At 44.3% G+C, this 18,716-nt stretch overlaps 1 protein-coding gene across 3 annotated transcripts in view; it reads right to left on the bottom strand.

The window, feature by feature from the left end:
* Positions 1-8,844: 8,844 nt before the first annotated feature.
* Positions 8,845-18,716, bottom strand: part of SLF2 (SMC5-SMC6 complex localization factor 2) — a 34,527-nt gene continuing 24,655 nt past the window's right edge. For 2 of the 3 annotated variants that reach the window (XM_035893656.1, XM_035893654.1), the window contains exons 13-18: positions 18,040-18,216; positions 17,377-17,474; positions 16,332-16,419; positions 15,707-15,829; positions 14,805-14,882; positions 11,713-13,062 (exon numbers count right to left, since the gene is read on the bottom strand). In XM_035893656.1, coding sequence (XP_035749549.1) covers positions 12,736-13,062; positions 14,805-14,882; positions 15,707-15,829; positions 16,332-16,419; positions 17,377-17,474; positions 18,040-18,216 — 891 coding nt within the window. In that variant the 3' untranslated portion in view covers positions 11,713-12,735. Of the gene's footprint in view, positions 10,424-11,521; positions 11,591-11,712; positions 13,063-14,804; positions 14,883-15,706; positions 15,830-16,331; positions 16,420-17,376; positions 17,475-18,039; positions 18,217-18,716 lie in introns of those variants that run through there. The other variant, XM_035893655.1, reaches the window with a different exon arrangement.

The raw sequence follows: 18,716 nt of genomic DNA, 5'->3' as shown, positions 1-18,716 counted from the left end.
GCAGCCCCATGGGTTTTCCCCAGCATGGCAGGTCTGGTCCCTGGCACACACTGCCAACGGCAGCAACACACAGCCCCGGGGATACATGGGGGCTGGGGTGACACCGGTGGCTTTTAAGAGCAGCTCTGTGGGGTGAGATAACCTGCACCTCCCCCAAGCTAAAACCAGGAGGATGTAACAGCCCCCAGCACCCATCCTCTGGGCCGAGCCACCAGCCAGGATCCACGTCCCCATGGCTTCACCTTTTGGCCGTCTGAGCCCCTGTGCCCAAGCGACCTCTCCCCAGCCCGAGGCTGGGCCGACCCCTGGGCAGCTCCCTCCCAGGCACCCAACCCCAACGCTGCCATCGCCGCCACCACCGAAGAAGAAGCAGCAGCCCCAGCAGCACAGTAAATAACCCCCCACGCACAGGCAGAGCGCTGGCAAGCAGAGCCGGGCGCATCCATCACTCTCGTGGTTTTTCTTCGGCTCTGACACTTTGATAGGGGCGAGGGGGTGGGGGAAGGAGAGGAGCTTCCAAAATTTATGAGCTCGGATTTAAAAATACATCTCCTAGAAGCGCTGCAAAACCCGGAGATGGCGAAGGCGAGTGGCTTAAAAGCTGCCTTTCGGGAACGAATGCGAAAGCTGTGCCTGCCTCGGAAAGAGGGATTTGGGAGACCGGCACGGCTGGTGTCGCAAGCGGTGTCCCCGTTGGGATCATTTTGCAAGTCACAGCTCTCCGTGCCGTGCATTGCAAGTGAAATGAAAGGTAGGGGTAACAAATGACGGGATAAAATCCCTCCAGCCCTATGGTAATGTCAACCTTAGCGCAGATAGGATTTGGACCATCACCTTCAATCTCCCAGAGTTTCTCCTCTACATCCCTGACCTCCCGCTGCTCCACGCATAGCCAGTCTCCCAGCTCCATTTGGAAACAGATCCCCTTATGCAAAGAAAAGAGCTTTTAGCTGTAAATTTAGCTGAAAACATCTCTACCGCAAGGAATCACATGTCAAATAATAAAGCCAAACGCATGTCAGGAAGAACTACCACCATATCAGAGTCCTTGGTCTTTACAGATGGACTCTCCCCCAGCAGGGTGCCGCAGAATGAGCAGCTGAAAAATGTTACCCAGTCATTAAAAACATCTAAAAGTAATTTAGCCTGAGTGACAATGATGCGCAAAAGCAAGTTATTTGTCTGCTGAGATAAAATGAGCTATTTCAAGCTCGCCTTTTGTTGTAGTTTTCTTTTAAAGTTGGAAAGGACTGAAAAACGCTGAGCTGACAGCCTCCCCGGCAGAGCCCTGCCGCCATGGCAGTGGCACGGTGCGGGGAGCATCACTGCAAGCTGCCCTGATCCCCCGACTCCCGCCTCTTCCAGAAGAATGCTCGGAATGGACTGGGATGATGGTCCCTGGGGCCACCACCGCATCTCTGCTGAGATACAGTGCCATTTAGGATGATGGTTTTGCCATGGAAACATCTCCCTCCTAACAACAGATCTATCAGCACACGTCCCAAACGCAGCCCAGCATTCATGACATGGTAATTTTTGCTTCCCTGTGATGGAGGCCAGAGTCTTACCCTTCCCCTGCTTCTTACCCTTCCGCAAACTTCTGGGTTACCCTATTGAAAGCATTGCATAGGCCCAAGGTTCCAGAGATTTTTGGTGCACTCTTTAGATACACAGAGCATTTCAAATGCCCAGTGTTAAATATTTCAGGTGAAACATTACTCTTCTAAGCGAGGCCAACCTTGCTCTCCATCTCCAATGCAGTGAAATTTCTTTGTGGCCTTCAGGAATTGATTTGCTTCTTGCTAGTACCTTCTCCCTGTACTGTTCAGCTGAGTTAATGTATTCCAAAGCTTGATATATCTGCCCCCCCCCCCGCTACGTAATAAGATTTGGGGAAGCTACAGTGAGATGCCTTACAAGCAGTTTCTGCCCTCAGGTTTTTCCAAGGGGGCTGCATCCGTCGCATCCTGGTGCTTTAGCACATCTCTGCACAAATGGTACGTTCAAGAGTCAGCTGAATCCCTTTGATTCATGTTCCTGCATATCCATATAGCTAATTTACCTTTATTAAAAAAAGAAAAAGAAAGGAGACAAGAAGAGGGAGCTATTAAGGACAGTGTCAAAGCCAGCAGAGCGAGTGCCAGAGGGCTGGGTTAATGAGCTGCGCGGTCGCTGCCGTCCGAGCGCCCAGGCTGGCTGGAGCCAGGAGCTGCTCTCCCAGCAGGGCTGACTCAGTCCTTCATCGGGCACAAACAGGCTGCAGAGGCCTGCACCCCTCTTTTGGCTGCCCCCTAAAGCTCCAGGGTCCGTGGTTAACCCTGCTCGCTCCAGCCTCCCCTGCCTGTGTTTTCCCAGGGGGTTCCCGTGTGTGTTGGGCTTGGGCCAACCCCACCACCCGGCCCCAGCTCCATCCCTGCGCTTTGGGGAGAAGCTGAAGCGGGAACACAGATAAATGGATCTGCCCTCGTATCTCGGGTGAAGGCCGCCCCGTTGGCCGGACAAGCACGGTGCCTCCCCCTCCGCCTGCGCCAGCAACGTCACCGAGCTGCTCCCTTGCAAGGACACTTCCAAGGCGAGGGAGCGGCGATTTGCAAGACACCCATCATGATCGTTTATTCTTGTCATTTCTGACCCTCGGGGTAAGAAGAACATCAGAGCACTGCAGGCACGAAACAACAAGCTTTGTAGGTCATATCAGCGCGTGAGGTACCATTAGGAACCACAGCACGAAGCATGAATAATGCTTCCTTTATTCCACCGTACACCTCAACGCCCTTTAAATAAATGCAAATGGTTATTTATGGACGGGGTTTGAGCCGCCTGCTCAGGAATGGAGGTTAAAACGGAGCTGGAGCAATAAGTTTGCTATTTCCCCCATATACCAGTCAGAGCAACCGCAGGGCTGATAGGCTTAGTGATAGTCCAAGGGATCCCGGGCAAAAGAAAGGCAGAGAGATCACTGTAAATCTTCCTCGCAGAGATTTATGTGCTACCCATTAAACCAGAGCTGCAAAACACATGTCCCTCCTTGCTACCCTCCTCACTGCAAAGGACGAAGGATGGCAGGGCAGAAAAAACTTCAAAGGACTCCAAGCCTGGAAAAGGGACCTTCAAGAACCGATCACATCATTTCTGAAAAGCCACAAATAGTCCAGCTCGGCGGCTTTCCTTAAATCCTTTCAGCAAATGATGACCTCGATTGCCAAAAATGATCTGATAACGAAAAGGCAGGGAGGGATGGGCAGTGGCTCATCCCTTCCCCAGCACCTGAGCTCCCTTTTTGCAGTGGCAGAAGCCACGCTCCCAGCTGGAGCAGGGTGAGGTTGCCCCCAAGAGGCAAATCCGACACAGCAACGAGAGAGGGAACATGCCGAATTCTGTTCTGAAAATACCACATAGGAAGGTTTGGTGGTTTGTTTTTTTTTTTAAATCTCATATGCCCTTATTTTTACTTTGCCACTGGCTGAAAACATCTATGGATGGGGTGGGAGGGGAGTGGAAGGAGGTCAGCTTCGGCGTGTGGCTAGTTGGGTGTTATTTGTGTCTTGCTGCAGCTCCTGAACCACACGACTTGTTCTCCTGGTCTCCCTTGCAGTGTCATTAAAAAGATCAAAAAAAGCCACTGGGTTTTCTTCAGCCACGCAAGGCATTTGATCCCAGAGACCTCGCTGGGCTGGCAGCACCTTCAACAGCAGCTCCTGTCTCAGGAGAGGAAGGAGAGACACAACCGTGGACACGACCGACGGTCTGGAAACTGCGAGAAGGCACGGTATGAAATCCCTCAGCCGTTCATGTAAAGCATACTGGGAGCCCACCGTGCTGGACCCCAACCCCAGCGCCTTGCAGGGGGTACAGGAGCAGGATGGCCGCCCGGGGTACCTCCCCAGCACGCTCACTCTCACGCTCCAGGCACCAGCAGCCTGAAGCTTTCTCAGCTGGGCACGGCCGCTTTGATTTCATGGACCCCGATGGATTTTTCTGCCGCGAAATGCTCTTTGAACCTCTAAGCTTTTAGCATCCACATCCTGAGGCAAGCAGATCCCCAGCCCCTGTCTCCTTTTGTTTGCTTTGAGCCTTCCTGCTAATAAAAGAACTACGGAGGCTGAAGCCAAATTACAGAGCGCCATTGAATAACTCCTCTCCATTTACCTTTTTTAGGCCATTTGACGGTCAAATTCTCCATCTTACCTTCCAACATGACAACTGTTTCTGAGCTGGAGAGACCCAGCCGACTTAGGGCCACTGCAATTTGTTCCTGTCCTATACGCACACATGCAGATTCCCTCCCAAAGGGCAAAACCTGTGGTATAATCCAGAATTTAACCATTCCTGGAGCTGTTTTTCAAGAGAACGCAGGCAGTTTAAATTCCCCAGCTGAAACGTACCCAGGGTACTCACTCCTCCTGCGCCGGGCTCCTTGTGGGTCCCCCTGCCCCGCTCAGCCGGAGAACATCCCCTCGTCCCCAGCACCGAGCCCCTGCCGACGGTCAAATTCTCCATCTTACCTTCCAACATGACAACTGTTTCTGAGCTGGAGAGACCCAGCCGACTTAGGGCCACTGCAATTTGTTCCTGTCCTATACGCACACATGCAGATTCCCTCCCAAAGGGCAAAACCTGTGATATAATCCAGAATTTAACCATTCCTGGAGCTGTTTTTCAAGAGAACGCAGGCAGTTTAAATTCCCCAGCTGAAACGTACCCAGGGTACTCACTCCTCCTGCGCCGGGCTCCTTGTGGGTCCCCCTGCCCCGCTCAGCCGGAGAACATCCCTCGTCCCCAGCACCGAGCCCCTGCCGCAGCACCCCAGCTTACTGTCAGCTCCAAACTGGAAGCGTCATCTCCAAAATGACTGTCGCGCTGGCTCCTGCCAGACTCTTAATTACGAGGAGGGCTGACACAGTTTCTCAGCAAACGGCATTCGCGTACTGTGGGGAAAAACAGAATGAGGGCAAGAGGAAAAATGGGCTAATAAGAGAAAATCAACTGGAGGGAAAAACACGTTGCACTGTGCAAACCTTACCATAACAATGCTGGAGCCCAAAATACCGAAAAAAAATAAAATAGGTTAGTACACAGGGGAAGCAGGCAGCGCTCCACAAATGCAGAGAGGAGCTTATATGCGGTGCAGCGTCTCGGCATCCTCATCTGCCAGGCCTCTCCCCGCAGCTTGGGTTAGGGTGAAGGGGATGGGTTCAGTTTCCAGCATGCAGATCAATGTGACCGAGAGCCTGAATGATGCCATCCGAGGAGCCCACACCCGCCCTGCGTGATTTACACTGCCTTCATAAAAGCCTGCAGCATGAATAAAGCACGGAACTTAATGCCTAGCCATCCTCTCCTCGCTGCCGAGCCTGGCAGTTTTAAGCTATTATTTTTATTCCAACCACAACCTAGTGGTCAGCCCGGAGAGGAAAAGGACCCCCTGCTCCTTCCTGAGCTCCGAGCGCCTCAACTTCCATCTCCAAGCAGACTTTGAGAAAAGCAAGCCCGAGACTCAGAGGCAAAGCCAAGGAGCCTGCAAGCTGAGCCCCAGCTCGCGGCACTCGCTGCTCAGGTGCAGCAGGACGCTTGCCCCGTAGCACTAAAGCAGCAAAAATCTGTTTACCCTTTCTGCTTTTCTCTGCAAGAGGGAAGGAGCATCGCTTGCCCAGCTTCTGGCAGCTGCAGCACTGAACGTGAAGCCGAAGGGAAGCACTGGGAGAAGGGCGTGCGAAAGCGGCCCCGAACCCTGCAGCCAGGAGCACTCCCCCCTACACACCACACTGGCCAAACCTGCCTTGAAAAGCTTTAGGGCTCCCCCCAGGCTGATGGCAGGGACGCCTTGATGACGATGAAGGGAACAATTCCAGAGTTTCCATCTCCTTCCCTGCGACCTCCCTGCGGGGAACTGGGAGGTGGCTGGGAAGCTGAAACACCAGCAGCACCTCACCATGCCAAGATGGGGAGGCATTAAAGACTACCACGCATCCAAATGCTGCTTGAAAGTCACCTAAAAATACATCTTAACCAGCAGCCTGGAAGTACGGGGACCAGCTTTCAGCACCCAGACCAAAATAATGCGACAGAAGATGTGGATGTCTTTCCTCTCTCACCACCCAGCCCTACTTCTGATACCAGATAAAATATTCCCTTTCAAATTCCTTACTGCAAAGGCAAAGCAGCGCTGGCTGAAAAAAGTGGCAGTCAGGCAAAACTAAAAGCACCTCCGCAAGGAGAAGCCCCTCAAGGAATTTACTTTCTCCTGCTGATCCTCCCCATCAGCAGCCCACGCCGGTCCCCTGGCTCTGAAAGCCCTTTTCAACACTAGATAAGAAGGGGCCCCTCCAGAAAAGCTGGCAAAACATCCACACGCCGAAACATCAAGGTATTTCGCAGCCCCAGGGGAAGATGGGAAAACAGCAATTTGAACGTCACGAAGAGTGTTCTGATAACTTAAACCACAAGGAATGAGCCAAATCCACTCATGATTGCCTGACCTCTCCGGGCAGCTCCCACAGCGGCTGCCGAGGCTCCTGCAAGCTCGTCCAGCCTCGCCTCTGCTCTCCAGGCTGGCTCCCCACAGGGTGCCCAGCCGGTCCCAGGAGCCTTTTCTCTTTTTTGGGATGCCGGAACAAGCTCTGATGTGCCAGTGCCAAAAGTGGCACCCCCTGGGACAGCGGGGTGTTTGCCACTGGGGAACTTTGGGCAAGCAGCGGTTTCTCAAGAGCTCGTAAGCCCGAGGAGCAAGTCCCCAGAAGAATTAGGAGGGTCACCTCCCACAGCACCCTTTCTGATTTGCTCCTTCCAGTGGAAAAGTCAGCCACGTGAACGCCAAAAGGCAGTGGAAGCTAAAACCCAAACCCAAACCCACAACAACAAAACACAAACCCAAGCCACGCTGTGCTATACGTACAGTTCTCCGGGGAAAGAAGCAAACCAAACGTACAAGACCAGTGCTAATACCACAGCACTAGAACTATTCCTGCGAGGGATGGGGTCCGCAGCAGAATCCTCTCTGTAACCCAACTACCTAGGAGGGCTTGCCTGAATCTCCGAGAGGCAGCGCAGCCTGGCAGCCCACGTGCCTGGTGCCCGCTGCAGGGCCAGGCCAGCCCTGAAGACCCAGAGCCGACAGCCAGAGGATGCTGAGCACGGCCACGTCTGACGGAGCCAGGCCCGGCTTGTCTGCGCTCGGAGAATTACCACTGCAGCATCCATCCCTCATTACTAAAAAGGTCTTTTTCCGCACTGAAAGGCTACCTCCGAAATCCTGTGACGGCACAATCTCACCAGCTGCTCCACCGGTGCTGACGGCGCACCTCACCTCTTTGCCCCACGCATCTGCTTTTCCCGAAGATGCTCTCAGCTCAGTTCTCCGCGCTGGGGAGTTCAGAGCGCTCCTGCGGCCACCGCCATCAGAGCGTGCGTGTCCTACTGACCTTCAGCCAGAGCTACCTGCAGGCCATTAATCACTCCCGAAATCCCCATCCATTACCAAGCTCCACAACAGGAGCAGGGAGACTATCAGATGTACAAATAGTGTCGCTGGCAGGTTTCTTCACCTTAAAGCCAGAAGGCTTGGGTTTATTTTTTTTTAAGCCATACAGAGGCTTTTTGGGAGAAAAAAAAAAAAAAAAAAAAAAGGGAAAGAGCCACAGATTTATATTTTATAGTTAGCCTTTAATTTTTTGCCTGCGATTACTGCAATAAAGTGCACCTAATTTCACATGAAATGAGATAACACGGCTCTTAATACAGCCCACATAATATCAACAGATAAATCTCAGTGCAAAACGCTTATCTGAAGACAACCGAAGCAGTTAAGACATTTACTGTGCAAACAGCCTTTCCCAACGCATGTAACTTCTGGCTGGGGGCCAGTAAATGAGTCAGCACAACACAGGGGCAGCAGGTTTGCCGGTTTGTTTCCAGGAGTCCTGAAGCAGCGCTCGGCTCAGCAGCCCCTTCGGGATGCTTGGGCAGCGTCTCTGTACGGATCCTGATGAGCTCCAATTCAGCCCACGTCGAGACTTAAGCAACTGGGGAATTACTACTCGGCTACAAAACAGATGGAAGAAAAGTCCAGACAGCACGGGAGGAGAAGAGAAAGGGAAAATGCCAGAACGTATACGCAGGCATTAAGCATGAAAACACAGGACTGGCTGAGCCAAGAATTACTTCAAGACCACCTCCATTTATAGTAAGCTGACCAGCTGCGAGCCCGAGAACTACAGCCCGTGCCCTAAGACAGGAATAGGACCCGCAGCCGTTTGTGAAACAGAGCTGAAGTGTGCCCCGCTTGTGTAGGGACATTTAATTAGAAAAGCATGTCTTGTTTTTTCTCATTGCTCTATTAAATAAAAGTAAATATCAAAGTGGTTATTTCATCTGGGGAAAAAAAAAAAAAAAGCCAGCAGTTTCAGTGTGCTTTGAACTGCAGTACAAAAGCTGTTCATCGAAACCCCTCCCCTTTCCTTCTCCAAAATATACAGGACAGCAACTTCAGCTGAACATGGTAAGAAAATATATACACATTACATACAGTAAACATATTCTGCAATTGTTTTAAACTTTATACAGCATTAGTGAGGAAAAATATAAACATTAGTAAAATTACATACAAAATATTCAACAGAGTAAGCAACTGCTACCAGAGGGAAGGCTGAAACACTACCAAAGACAGGCGCTGCCATACCTACGTAACACCACGATTTTTTTTTTAGCCTAAAGCAATTCTATTACAAAACAAAGATACCCTTTGAGGTAGATTCTTCCAATTCTTAAATAACATGTTGAGATTAAAAAACAAAAAAAAAAGGATTTTCTCCTCCCCGCACCCCCCCCACCCCCCCAATGCCACAAGCGTACCTTCTGTTTGAACAAAGATAAGCTGATTATCCTGTGAAGTGCACAGAGATGCTGCAGTCTTAGGCTAACTCTCTAACACTTGAAGTGAAAGACAAAACATTTAATATGAATTTGCAAATGAAATGCCTTCCCTATAAGACATGTCCATTCCATAGCACTTCCGTTATATGTAATACACAAATTTGAAAGGTTTGAGGATTTCTTTTTTTTTTTTTAGCCTTATTTTACATTCTTATCTTGGAAAGTTGTAGGGAATTTGTCATGTAAGATCAGACAGGGTAATGCACAAGAATTAAAAGGAAACAGTATTATAAACCACACGTTTATATTATTAAAAATCCCACTCGTTAGGGGAGTCTCAGTTGGTGCTTCTACACAATACCTCAGCTTTCTCTTCATATATACACATGACCTACAGACAAACCACAGCGTGAGATTCAAACGATGGCATTTGCACAGAAAGCGCAAAAGGAGATCGCATCTTCCTTTGATGATTTCACCAACAGCTCTCGGAGCTCTGCGCGTGCGGCGGGACTCCACACAGAGGAATTCAGACCTCATATGGCTTTCACGGTTTTTTACATGTGTGGCCAAATGCTCATCTCCTCAAATCTCCAGTGGGCTGATATTCTAGGAATAGTATTTTCTCTCCCTTTAGAGAAAGTGCGGAAGCCAGATGACAAACATAGACGTTTGTTTCTTAAAAAGCAGCACAACGATACTACTGGTGTAATAAGCTCTCATTTATAACTTGCTCTTACAGAATTACTTCCGGTGCAGCCACATTCACTGCATAAATAAATTAAGGTCTGAAGATGGGGAAGTTAAGTTAAAATTAACGCATCGCTATAATAACAAATTCTGTTTTATTTGATAAAACACAACCACAGGGCAGAAAAAGCATTCGCTTAACTTGTTTGGGCACAGCCACTCTTAAGCTGTTTCAACCCTCAAGTGAACACTAGAGCAGTCACTTGTTCACACGCAACTGCTGTATTTTGTATTTTTAGAGACGCTGGAGGGTGGTAACAATTCTGCTTTGCAGGTTAACACGTGCAAGCAATTCTGTTATTCAGCCCAGTTCTGAATCACTTCCTCACCCGCTCACATCAGGGGAGGTCTAATACTGTTTCTGAACTCACATTCCGTGTCACGGGGCAGTTTTTTCCCAGTCATCCTAAAACGATGTTTGCAAGGTGTGTGCTGGCAAGAAAACTACACATACGGTTGTCACAATGGAAATGAGAAAACTTCCCTCAGCTTTCAATATGATAAAATATTTCTAGCCAATTCAGACAGGGTTATAGAAATAGCTGGAGGGTTTTTTTTTCAGTTTACCCACTCCAATTTTTCAGAAGTAGTGTATTTGTAGTAAAAGCTATGTTAATCAAATTAGATCCTTGTGTTTCTAGTAATTTCCTGAATCACACTCAAGTTCTAACTCAGGTGACCAATTTCTTCTGTTCCAGCCAAGGTGAAGCTCCATTCATTCTACCTTTTCCTTGGTTTCAGAGTTTTCCCTGAACTAGGCAAGGTTTCATTAATCTGGCTCCCAGAAGTCATGCAGTTTTCCCTAAAGAGTAAAACCAAAAGAGTAAACAAGTCAATGATAGAAGTAAAGAGTAGAGTAGGCAAGTGCTTAGCTTGAGATCACCACAATGTGTTGCAAGTCCCTGGAATTTTATTCTGAAACGCTTGTTAGTTTCCCTATACACGAATCAACTCCAAAGATCTCTGAAAGAGCAGCATCATTATCATCTTCCACCAAGTGCTAAGTAGCTGCTGCAGCCATGTGTTACTGTCCAATTCCCTTCCCCCTCCATAAAAGAAATGTCACACACACACACTACAGATTTTGTCTCTTTTGCACTTTGCTGGGAGCGATTAATAGTCTTTAGAGACAAATGGTTGACGACCCCATTTTTAACCAAAATCGATACTAAGCATATATGTATAACTTAAATTTTATGTAAGTGATACATTACTGGAAAGCTAAGCTTTTCCAAGGCAGGACTTAAACAGTTGGTCTGATCACAGTACAGAAGTAAACCTTACAACCCTAGACTAGAAGAAACAGCTCTGAACTCTGGGTATCAGTAGAAATGATCTATGTATTCCACCAAGGCCAGCTAGGTATCATGAAGGCAAATATTAATGATGGACTAATCATGACCTTATTTACTACTGCACACTTTTACCCTGTAAGGCTTTTCCTAATCACTGCATGAAATTTGACACATTCAAAGGGGAGGAGTTATCCATGGCCATTAAACATGCGTGGATAAAGCTTTGGACTCAAGTAGTCTCGAAGTCGCACGCTGCCAGACCACCGCAGGAAGCGCATCGCTGCATTCCCGCCCCAACGTCCTTTTCAAAACGTCTGCTAGTAACTATAATCAGAGACAGGCCCTGTGACTTGCTTCAGTACTAGCATTTTAATGTATTACCCAAGCCATTTACAAAAGCAGCACTCTTAAGGATAAAGATGAAATCTTGGTTTTATCGAAGCCAGCAAAGTAAGAATTAAAATCTAGTCTAATACATCTAAGTGTATTCCACAGCCATGCCATTTATGAAGAAAAAACCTCTTTAAAAGAATACGCTATTTTCAAATGCTAAAATATGAGTTAAATGCAACATGGGAAGAGATAAAAAGGTTTCATTACGGTACCTGAGTAGGCCGAGTGGTTTGTATCATATCTTGCCATTTGCCATATATTCTAGCAACTAAGTCTTTTACCTGCAAATTCACATTGATTAGTTTAGCAATTTATGTTAAAAAAGCCAAAATCATACCCCGTCTCCCCCCTGGCACCAAACCCGTAAAACCCCAGATAACCCAACACCCAAGGTTTACTGGGAAGGAACAGTTTTACAGCTGGCACAAAGTATCACTGCCTCGAGTCCAATGAGATCCCTGTAATTTGGGACTCTGAATTCAAAATCATGTACTCCACACAAACACATTACAGGCGCATGACTCCCCATGTGTTTGGAATCAGCACACGAGCCTCTGGCCTCCAAACACCCACCTCATCCTTCGGGTGAATTGGGTTCCTCACACAAGTCTGACTGTACCTAGAGAAGGTGCCTGCAACTGCAATCACAAAAGGCAACTACCCAGCACTGCCTGCTTCTGAAATGAATTCCTTATAAATAAAACTGCTTTTTCATAGTCAGACACAAGCAGGTGTTTAACCTAAGCCATTGAGAACTGAGAGTTGCTTCATATGCTGTGTTAAAGCTCAGCACAGCGGCATCCTCTGGAAGTTACTGTACGGTTATGCAAATGAAGTGATGGGGAAAGAGAAGAAGATTTTCCCCCTCTCATTACAAGGGCAATAGCTACAAAAGTGAAAGCAACCCAAGATACAAAAATCCAAGGCAAGAGTAATTAACTTCTTAAAAGAATCCATGCTCTACTAAGCTGGCTGAATAAAAAAAAAGTCTTCTTGAGAGGTAAGGATGCACACAGCTGCAAATACTTGACACAAAGCTGAAGAAGCCAAGGCTTTTCAAAGTTGAGGTCAGTCACTTTATCACTGATCTGATTTGGCTTGCTATTGCAGCATGCAAAGCACAACAGTCACAAAATTAGGACTCAATAGTAAGCCTCACGCCACAAAGCAAATGGAAGGCAATTATCCAAGCTTGATGCTACACCACATACACTGTTGGCTTAAACCCACATATTTAACTAACTCATTAATTGGAAAATGAAGGAGACAGATGCAAGATAGGCTAGTTTGTTAGTCCTCTGTATCCTGCCCTGCATGTAGCCTCTGCTCTTAAAAGTAGAGTCAACTATCAGTGACTGCCAGGAAAAGAAACGGAACAACTCTGTGGGTCTAAGAGTTGAAATGCCCAGCTAAAAGGAAGACAAGTTCACATTTTACAGTTGTTAAACAGAAGTCCTGTTGTTAGCAAAAAGAGTATTCCCAGTGCATTAAAATAGACATATTTATGTACATGCAAAAGCATGATGCAGACAGATGCCAGAAAAAAAAAAAAAATCCATGAGGAAACTCTTAGCATTTCCAGGGCTGGTATGAGGGAACAACACACATCAAGAACACCAAAACCCACCCTAAACCAAACAAAAAACCCCCAGCTTACGTGTCTTACCTTAGTTCGATAAAACAGCCGTGCATCTTCTCTAATATCACATTTTATGTGCTTATCTAAGGCACCACAAAGCTTCAGTAGGTGTTGCTAAATAAAGACAGAAGTGTACAGCTATTTAAAATCCTCCATGTCAAAACAAAAAGCTTTCTTCAAATACTATTTCAATTTAAAAATTATATGCTTCAGTTTGAATTTTTCTCAGAAATGTACAGTAAGGAAGGGGGAAAAGAAAGAAAACAAGATCACAAAATCCTCTATCAGTTGCTGGTATACAACCAGTAAACCAGGTCTAAGAGCTTTAAAAAATAGTTTCAAAGTATAGCAGAGCTATACATAACAAATTTTAAAGTTCCTACTAGCTAATTTGTAAATCCTTTCTGTCCCCAAAGTAGCAGGCGCAGTGCCATTCAGATCAGTTATCAGTGAAAAAAAGTTCTGAAGTTACAACAGAAAAATAACCTCAGGTCATTTTCTTTTGTAGGAATTGGCTGAGCAGGTAAAACGTATCCAAGGTTCATGCACTGATCTTTTATTTCTCTCTAAATTTCTGATTACTTTAATAAAGCACTTTTGCAACTTCATAATCTGTTGATAATGGCTCCCAAGAGCCAAGAGCTCCTTTTGCATTCTGTGAATTTCTTCATAAAATTCCTTTTTTCAATCCCTCAATGAACAGCTGCCAAGAGGCTCTGCTCTGCAGAACAGGTGAGGCGTGCTGAAATTCTACTTAGAAACATTTGCTGGCATCTCAAGACCATGACAATTTACCCCATCTAACCGGAAGAGGATCAGAAATGAAATAGTTGTATTGATTTTATGCAAAGTCTAGCCTGCACAACATTCAGCCACACCCCTCTTGCCACTTCATGGCTAACAAATCAGTGAATAATAGACTCTTTCTATAATAAATAATACATAAATTGTATAATACATTATAATGTATAATACAGAGACATTAAAAAAAAAATAAAAGATCAAGTTCTCCATAAATCTTCAGGAAGGCTGTTGTAAAAAACAAACCTCAAAAGATCATCACAATGGAATTTTCTTTACCAAAGATGATTTTGTTTCAGATTGCACTGTGATTATCTTTTTTGCATCGAGTAGGAAACAAAGACACTTAAGCCCTGAAATGTAACCAAACATTACTGTTTTACCCTCTCAAAGAGTTTGTACAACAGATTTCTTAAAAGCCAAGAATGATTCCATGGGGCAGAAGACGTAGACAAACACCTTGCAGCAAGCAACTCACAGCAAATGATCACAGAAATCTGAACAGGATTACTGAAAGGCTAAGCAGAAGGTATTACTTAACAGATGTTCACATCACATGGCACAAAGGAACTATCACTAGAGAAAACAGAAGAGATGCAGTCACAGCTTTCACTTGCTGCATTGGCTGCACTCCAGCACAGAAAACAGGGATGCATTTGAATATCTTTTACTGGATGTTTTCAATGTGGTTTTCTTCCAGACTGAAAAACTTCAACCCTACTTCAAAAGTTCATAGGATCATTGGATTTCTTAGAATTTCTGTGTTGAGTTAATCTCCAGTTACTTTCTGAAAAAATTTAACAAAATAAATGTCTGCTGATCCACAGCCTTATATTTTCAGGTTGTTCCATCTGCAGAAATGCAGAAGAGATTTCTTTCTCTGCAGTAAGGGCAGAGAAAGCTCCTCTGCATTTACTTCGTCCCAGAACAGCTTCCCCCAGTGCTATTATCCCGTGGTAATCCTCTATCACATAATAGCTTTTACCAAAGTAGACCAAGTATGCATGATAAATAGTCTTTTAAAATCTAAAGATCTAGTCACTGAAGTTACTTACCCTTTGATTAGAATTTACAACATCAAAGAAACTAGCTTCACTGACTAGGTGAAGGAGGATGTAGATTAGGTAGTATGCCTGGAGAGAAATCAAAAGAGCTTTAGCAGTCAAAGCACAATCTTAACCCTTCACATCTAGATACAGCACTATCTTTGCTTTCCGGAATGACTCCTCCAACAGTCAGATCAATGGACAAGTATGCCTACACAATTGCGTAAATAACTAATTTGAAACAGTACATTCATATATTGGAAACATTTTAAAACAGTATTACACTGTTTTAAGTTACCTAAGTAACCTACAAAACTTACTGTCATTTTAGTTACTGAAAATGAAATTCAGCAGTTGGCTTTATTTTCCTCATTATCTACATCCAGATCCTAATACTTGCTAAGGGATTCCATAATAGGTTCAAATAACCAAACTTTTATTTCCATCCACCCAAAAACTGAATACTAAATCTTTCTAATATTTGTTTATGAGAAGAGATTCATAGAAGATTAATAAATCTCTTTTTGAAGCCTGCACGTGAAGGTCTGGCTCAGCATCAAACAGTTTCCACTGATTACATCAGAAGGGAGGGAGGATGGTCCTCTCATTACAAGACAGGACTCAAGACATCCATGTGACTTAGCCATTGTGAAAATCTGACAATCTCCCTATTTGTAAAACAGCCTAATACAGCTTCCTCCATCACATGCTACTTCTTTCCTTCCTCCATGACTATAATAAAAATTGAACACGAGTAATATTTTAATTATACAGATGAACAGCAACAAAATAGTGTACATACAGTTCAATGTACAGAACTGTCCTCAGTTAACAGAAATTAAAATAAACATTCTTAAAATTGTAGAAGATGCATAAAAAGGCAGATGCAAAAAAGCACTATCAGTATACACCTCCTGTTCTAGTTCTGTATGAAGGTGGTCTCCATTGGCATTCTGCTGCTCCAGTCCTCCTCTCATCTTCTTTAGTAGATTTGATGGTTTCATGTACACCAGAAACTGATGCAGAAGAGACATCTACAGATACAAACGGTAACAAATTGGACTGGTTTACTGGCCACAGTAAACTGGAAACCAAGTGCCACTGCAATACTATTTGTCCATTAAGACAAGAACATAAAAGGGATTTTTAATTGAAATGGAAGTTTTCATGCTTTGTATAATTTTCGACTGTTCACAAACTAAAGCATTTGTATGTTGTCTCAATAGAAGATCAGCCCTATGGAAACAAAGAGTGACTCTACATGAACACAAAGGGAAGACTGAAAGAAGCGTAGACCTCTTTCCGATGTCCAAAATCAACGTTTAGGCACATAAACAATACTGCACTTACAAGCTGCAGAACACGCAAGTTATACACAGGTGCAAATATCTCCTAATACTAATCTAAACTAAAACTTACTAATTGGTCATTTGGCAAGGTTCTAGAAAACAGGCTTACAGTATTAAGATATAAAATAAACAGACATACATGTTTTCTAAACTTTCAAATTATACACACAAAACACATATGCAGTACCTGCTTGTCACTGTCATCAGGTATTTCTGTATGTGTTTTATTAAGAAGCTTTGAAATTATCACCAGGCTAAGACGTCTTCTTACTTCCCTGAAAAACAATTTAAAAAGTTATTTCCCAGAGAATTTCTTAAATCCACACTTTGTTCCTACAAAGTATATGAGGCTATGCATGGCTTCCCTAGACATAAACCTGCCTACAACTATTAAATTGGATTTTCTGAATATAGGTGCTATTAAACTAGTAAAGAGGCTAGTAAAATATAACTACCGTATCTCATTGCAGCTTTTTCTTATGCACAAGTAAACACCACTAGATGCTTGCCTCCAAGCCTGAAATTGAGGACCCAATGCACTCTCCTTGCTCAGAAACATTGTATTTTACACATTTCAAATATACAGAACTCATAACAGATTGACACTTAAAACCAGACATGAATCACCCAAAGAAAATTTATTTTTGGTCATTTTTATTATATTATATTTTTGTCATATTATATTTTGGTCATATTATAATTTTTGGTCATTCAGACAAGAATTAGAGTAGGTGATGGATTCAGAATCTGAATTTGTTAAGTCTTTCTTTACTATATGGTACCAGGAAGTCCACAGCCCAGAAACTACACATAAAATGTAAAAATAACCCTTTTTCACAGCAAAGGTGATCAAGAAGCTATATATACACACACAATAAAACTTGTTTACAGAAAGGGCTGTCAGGCACTGGAATGGGCTGCCCAGGGAACTGGTCAAGCCCCCATCCCTGGAGGTATATAAAAGACGGGTAGATGAGGTGCTTAGGGCCATGGTTTAGTGGTGGGATGGCAGGGTTCGGTTAACGGTTGGACTTGATGATCTTAAAGGTCTTTTCCAACCTAAATAATTCTATGATTCTATCTGTAACACCCAAATACTTTTTTTTAAAGCATTGTGTAACACCTACTGCATTTATCAGACTTTCAGTTTATGCAGATAATTTATTTGTATCATTGACAGATAATTTATCTGTCAATGATACCACGTATCTCTGACATTACAGTGTCATTACCGTCCACGTATTATCCAGCTAGGCACCAGCTGAACAAGCCACAGGAGATTATGGTGATGACTGGAGAGTTCGCTTGCTGCCAGGCAGAGCTCAGGCATCTGTAAAAGAACAACAACAATCCCGATACTGAAGAATGATGGATATGGTGGGCATTTGTTTTATTTGCAAAGGAGTACACATCTACTCCCTAGAAACACACAATGCATAGATGTTAAAAGGAATTAAACTAATAAGAGATGAGGTGCATAAAGAGATTTCTGTATTGCGCCTGTAGTTAAGTCTGCTAAATACTATTTTACAGAAGGGTAGTTGAGATCAGATTGCTTTTAATGACATTTTATCAGCTTAGTGCATTATTTGAGAGTGCCATTTTAAACATACAGCTATTTTGGTAAGTGTAAGATTAAGTTCAATACAACAGCCCCGTTGCAGAAGAGGACAGGCAAGCAGAATGTCATGTGGCAAAACCCCTTCCAGTATACCCACCCACCTCCCAAGTTTCACACAAATCCAAAGCTCCCAATTTGTTCATATTACATTTTCAAGCAGTATTTTTCTGATATGTCAAGAAAAAATGAAAACTTCAAAACATAATTTCCTTGAAAATTAATTCATATTCAAATGTAGTTTCATAAATTAATAAAATAAAATTTATGAAGTTACCTTTGCATCCCAGTCTTTTATACTCATCAGAAGCTTTGTGAAAAGGCACTGAAAATCTACCAAAGGAATTTGCTTTAACTGTTTCTCCAAGCTCATTTTAAAGAGCAACAGAAGCAGCAGCAATATTTCTTGATCAGTGTATCCACCTTGAATTACTGTTGTACAGAAACCTAGAAACTTTTAAAGAAATAAGAAGCATTAAAATCTGAAATTGGTTTAGCTTATTTGGAAGTATGACAAGAACTTACATTTTTCCACCCTCATGTTAAGATGCACCTCAAATGACACATTGTTCTTACAACACTTTTGTACTAACATCTCCCCATTGCCCAGTACCTGCACATTTGTTTTGTTTGGGTTTGGTTGTTTTTTTTTTTAAATACCTGCTGGAGGCTCATCTTCTAAACAATGGCAATATTCCCCAGACATTACAGGAGTAGGAAAGATATTTCTCCACTGCACAGATAATCCTCATCTAACTGAATGAAAGACTGACAGACTTTCTAAATACACAAGCAATGCTGAAAAACGTAAATCCAAGAGATTCTTCCCCACTCAAGTATTATCACATGGATTACTTACAATATAGGATGTGTGTGTAAACGAGAACACAAATTAATCAAGATAGGTGCATTCTGGCTCTAGCAGAGATGCTCCAAGTGCTTTCTCTTGAACTA

This window comes from Egretta garzetta, unplaced genomic scaffold (genome assembly GCF_000687185.1).
Source record: "Egretta garzetta isolate BGI_Z169 unplaced genomic scaffold, ASM68718v1 scaffold135, whole genome shotgun sequence".
Taxonomy (NCBI): Eukaryota; Metazoa; Chordata; class Aves; order Pelecaniformes; family Ardeidae; genus Egretta; species Egretta garzetta.
This window is presented reverse-complemented; position numbering and strand designations above follow the sequence as displayed.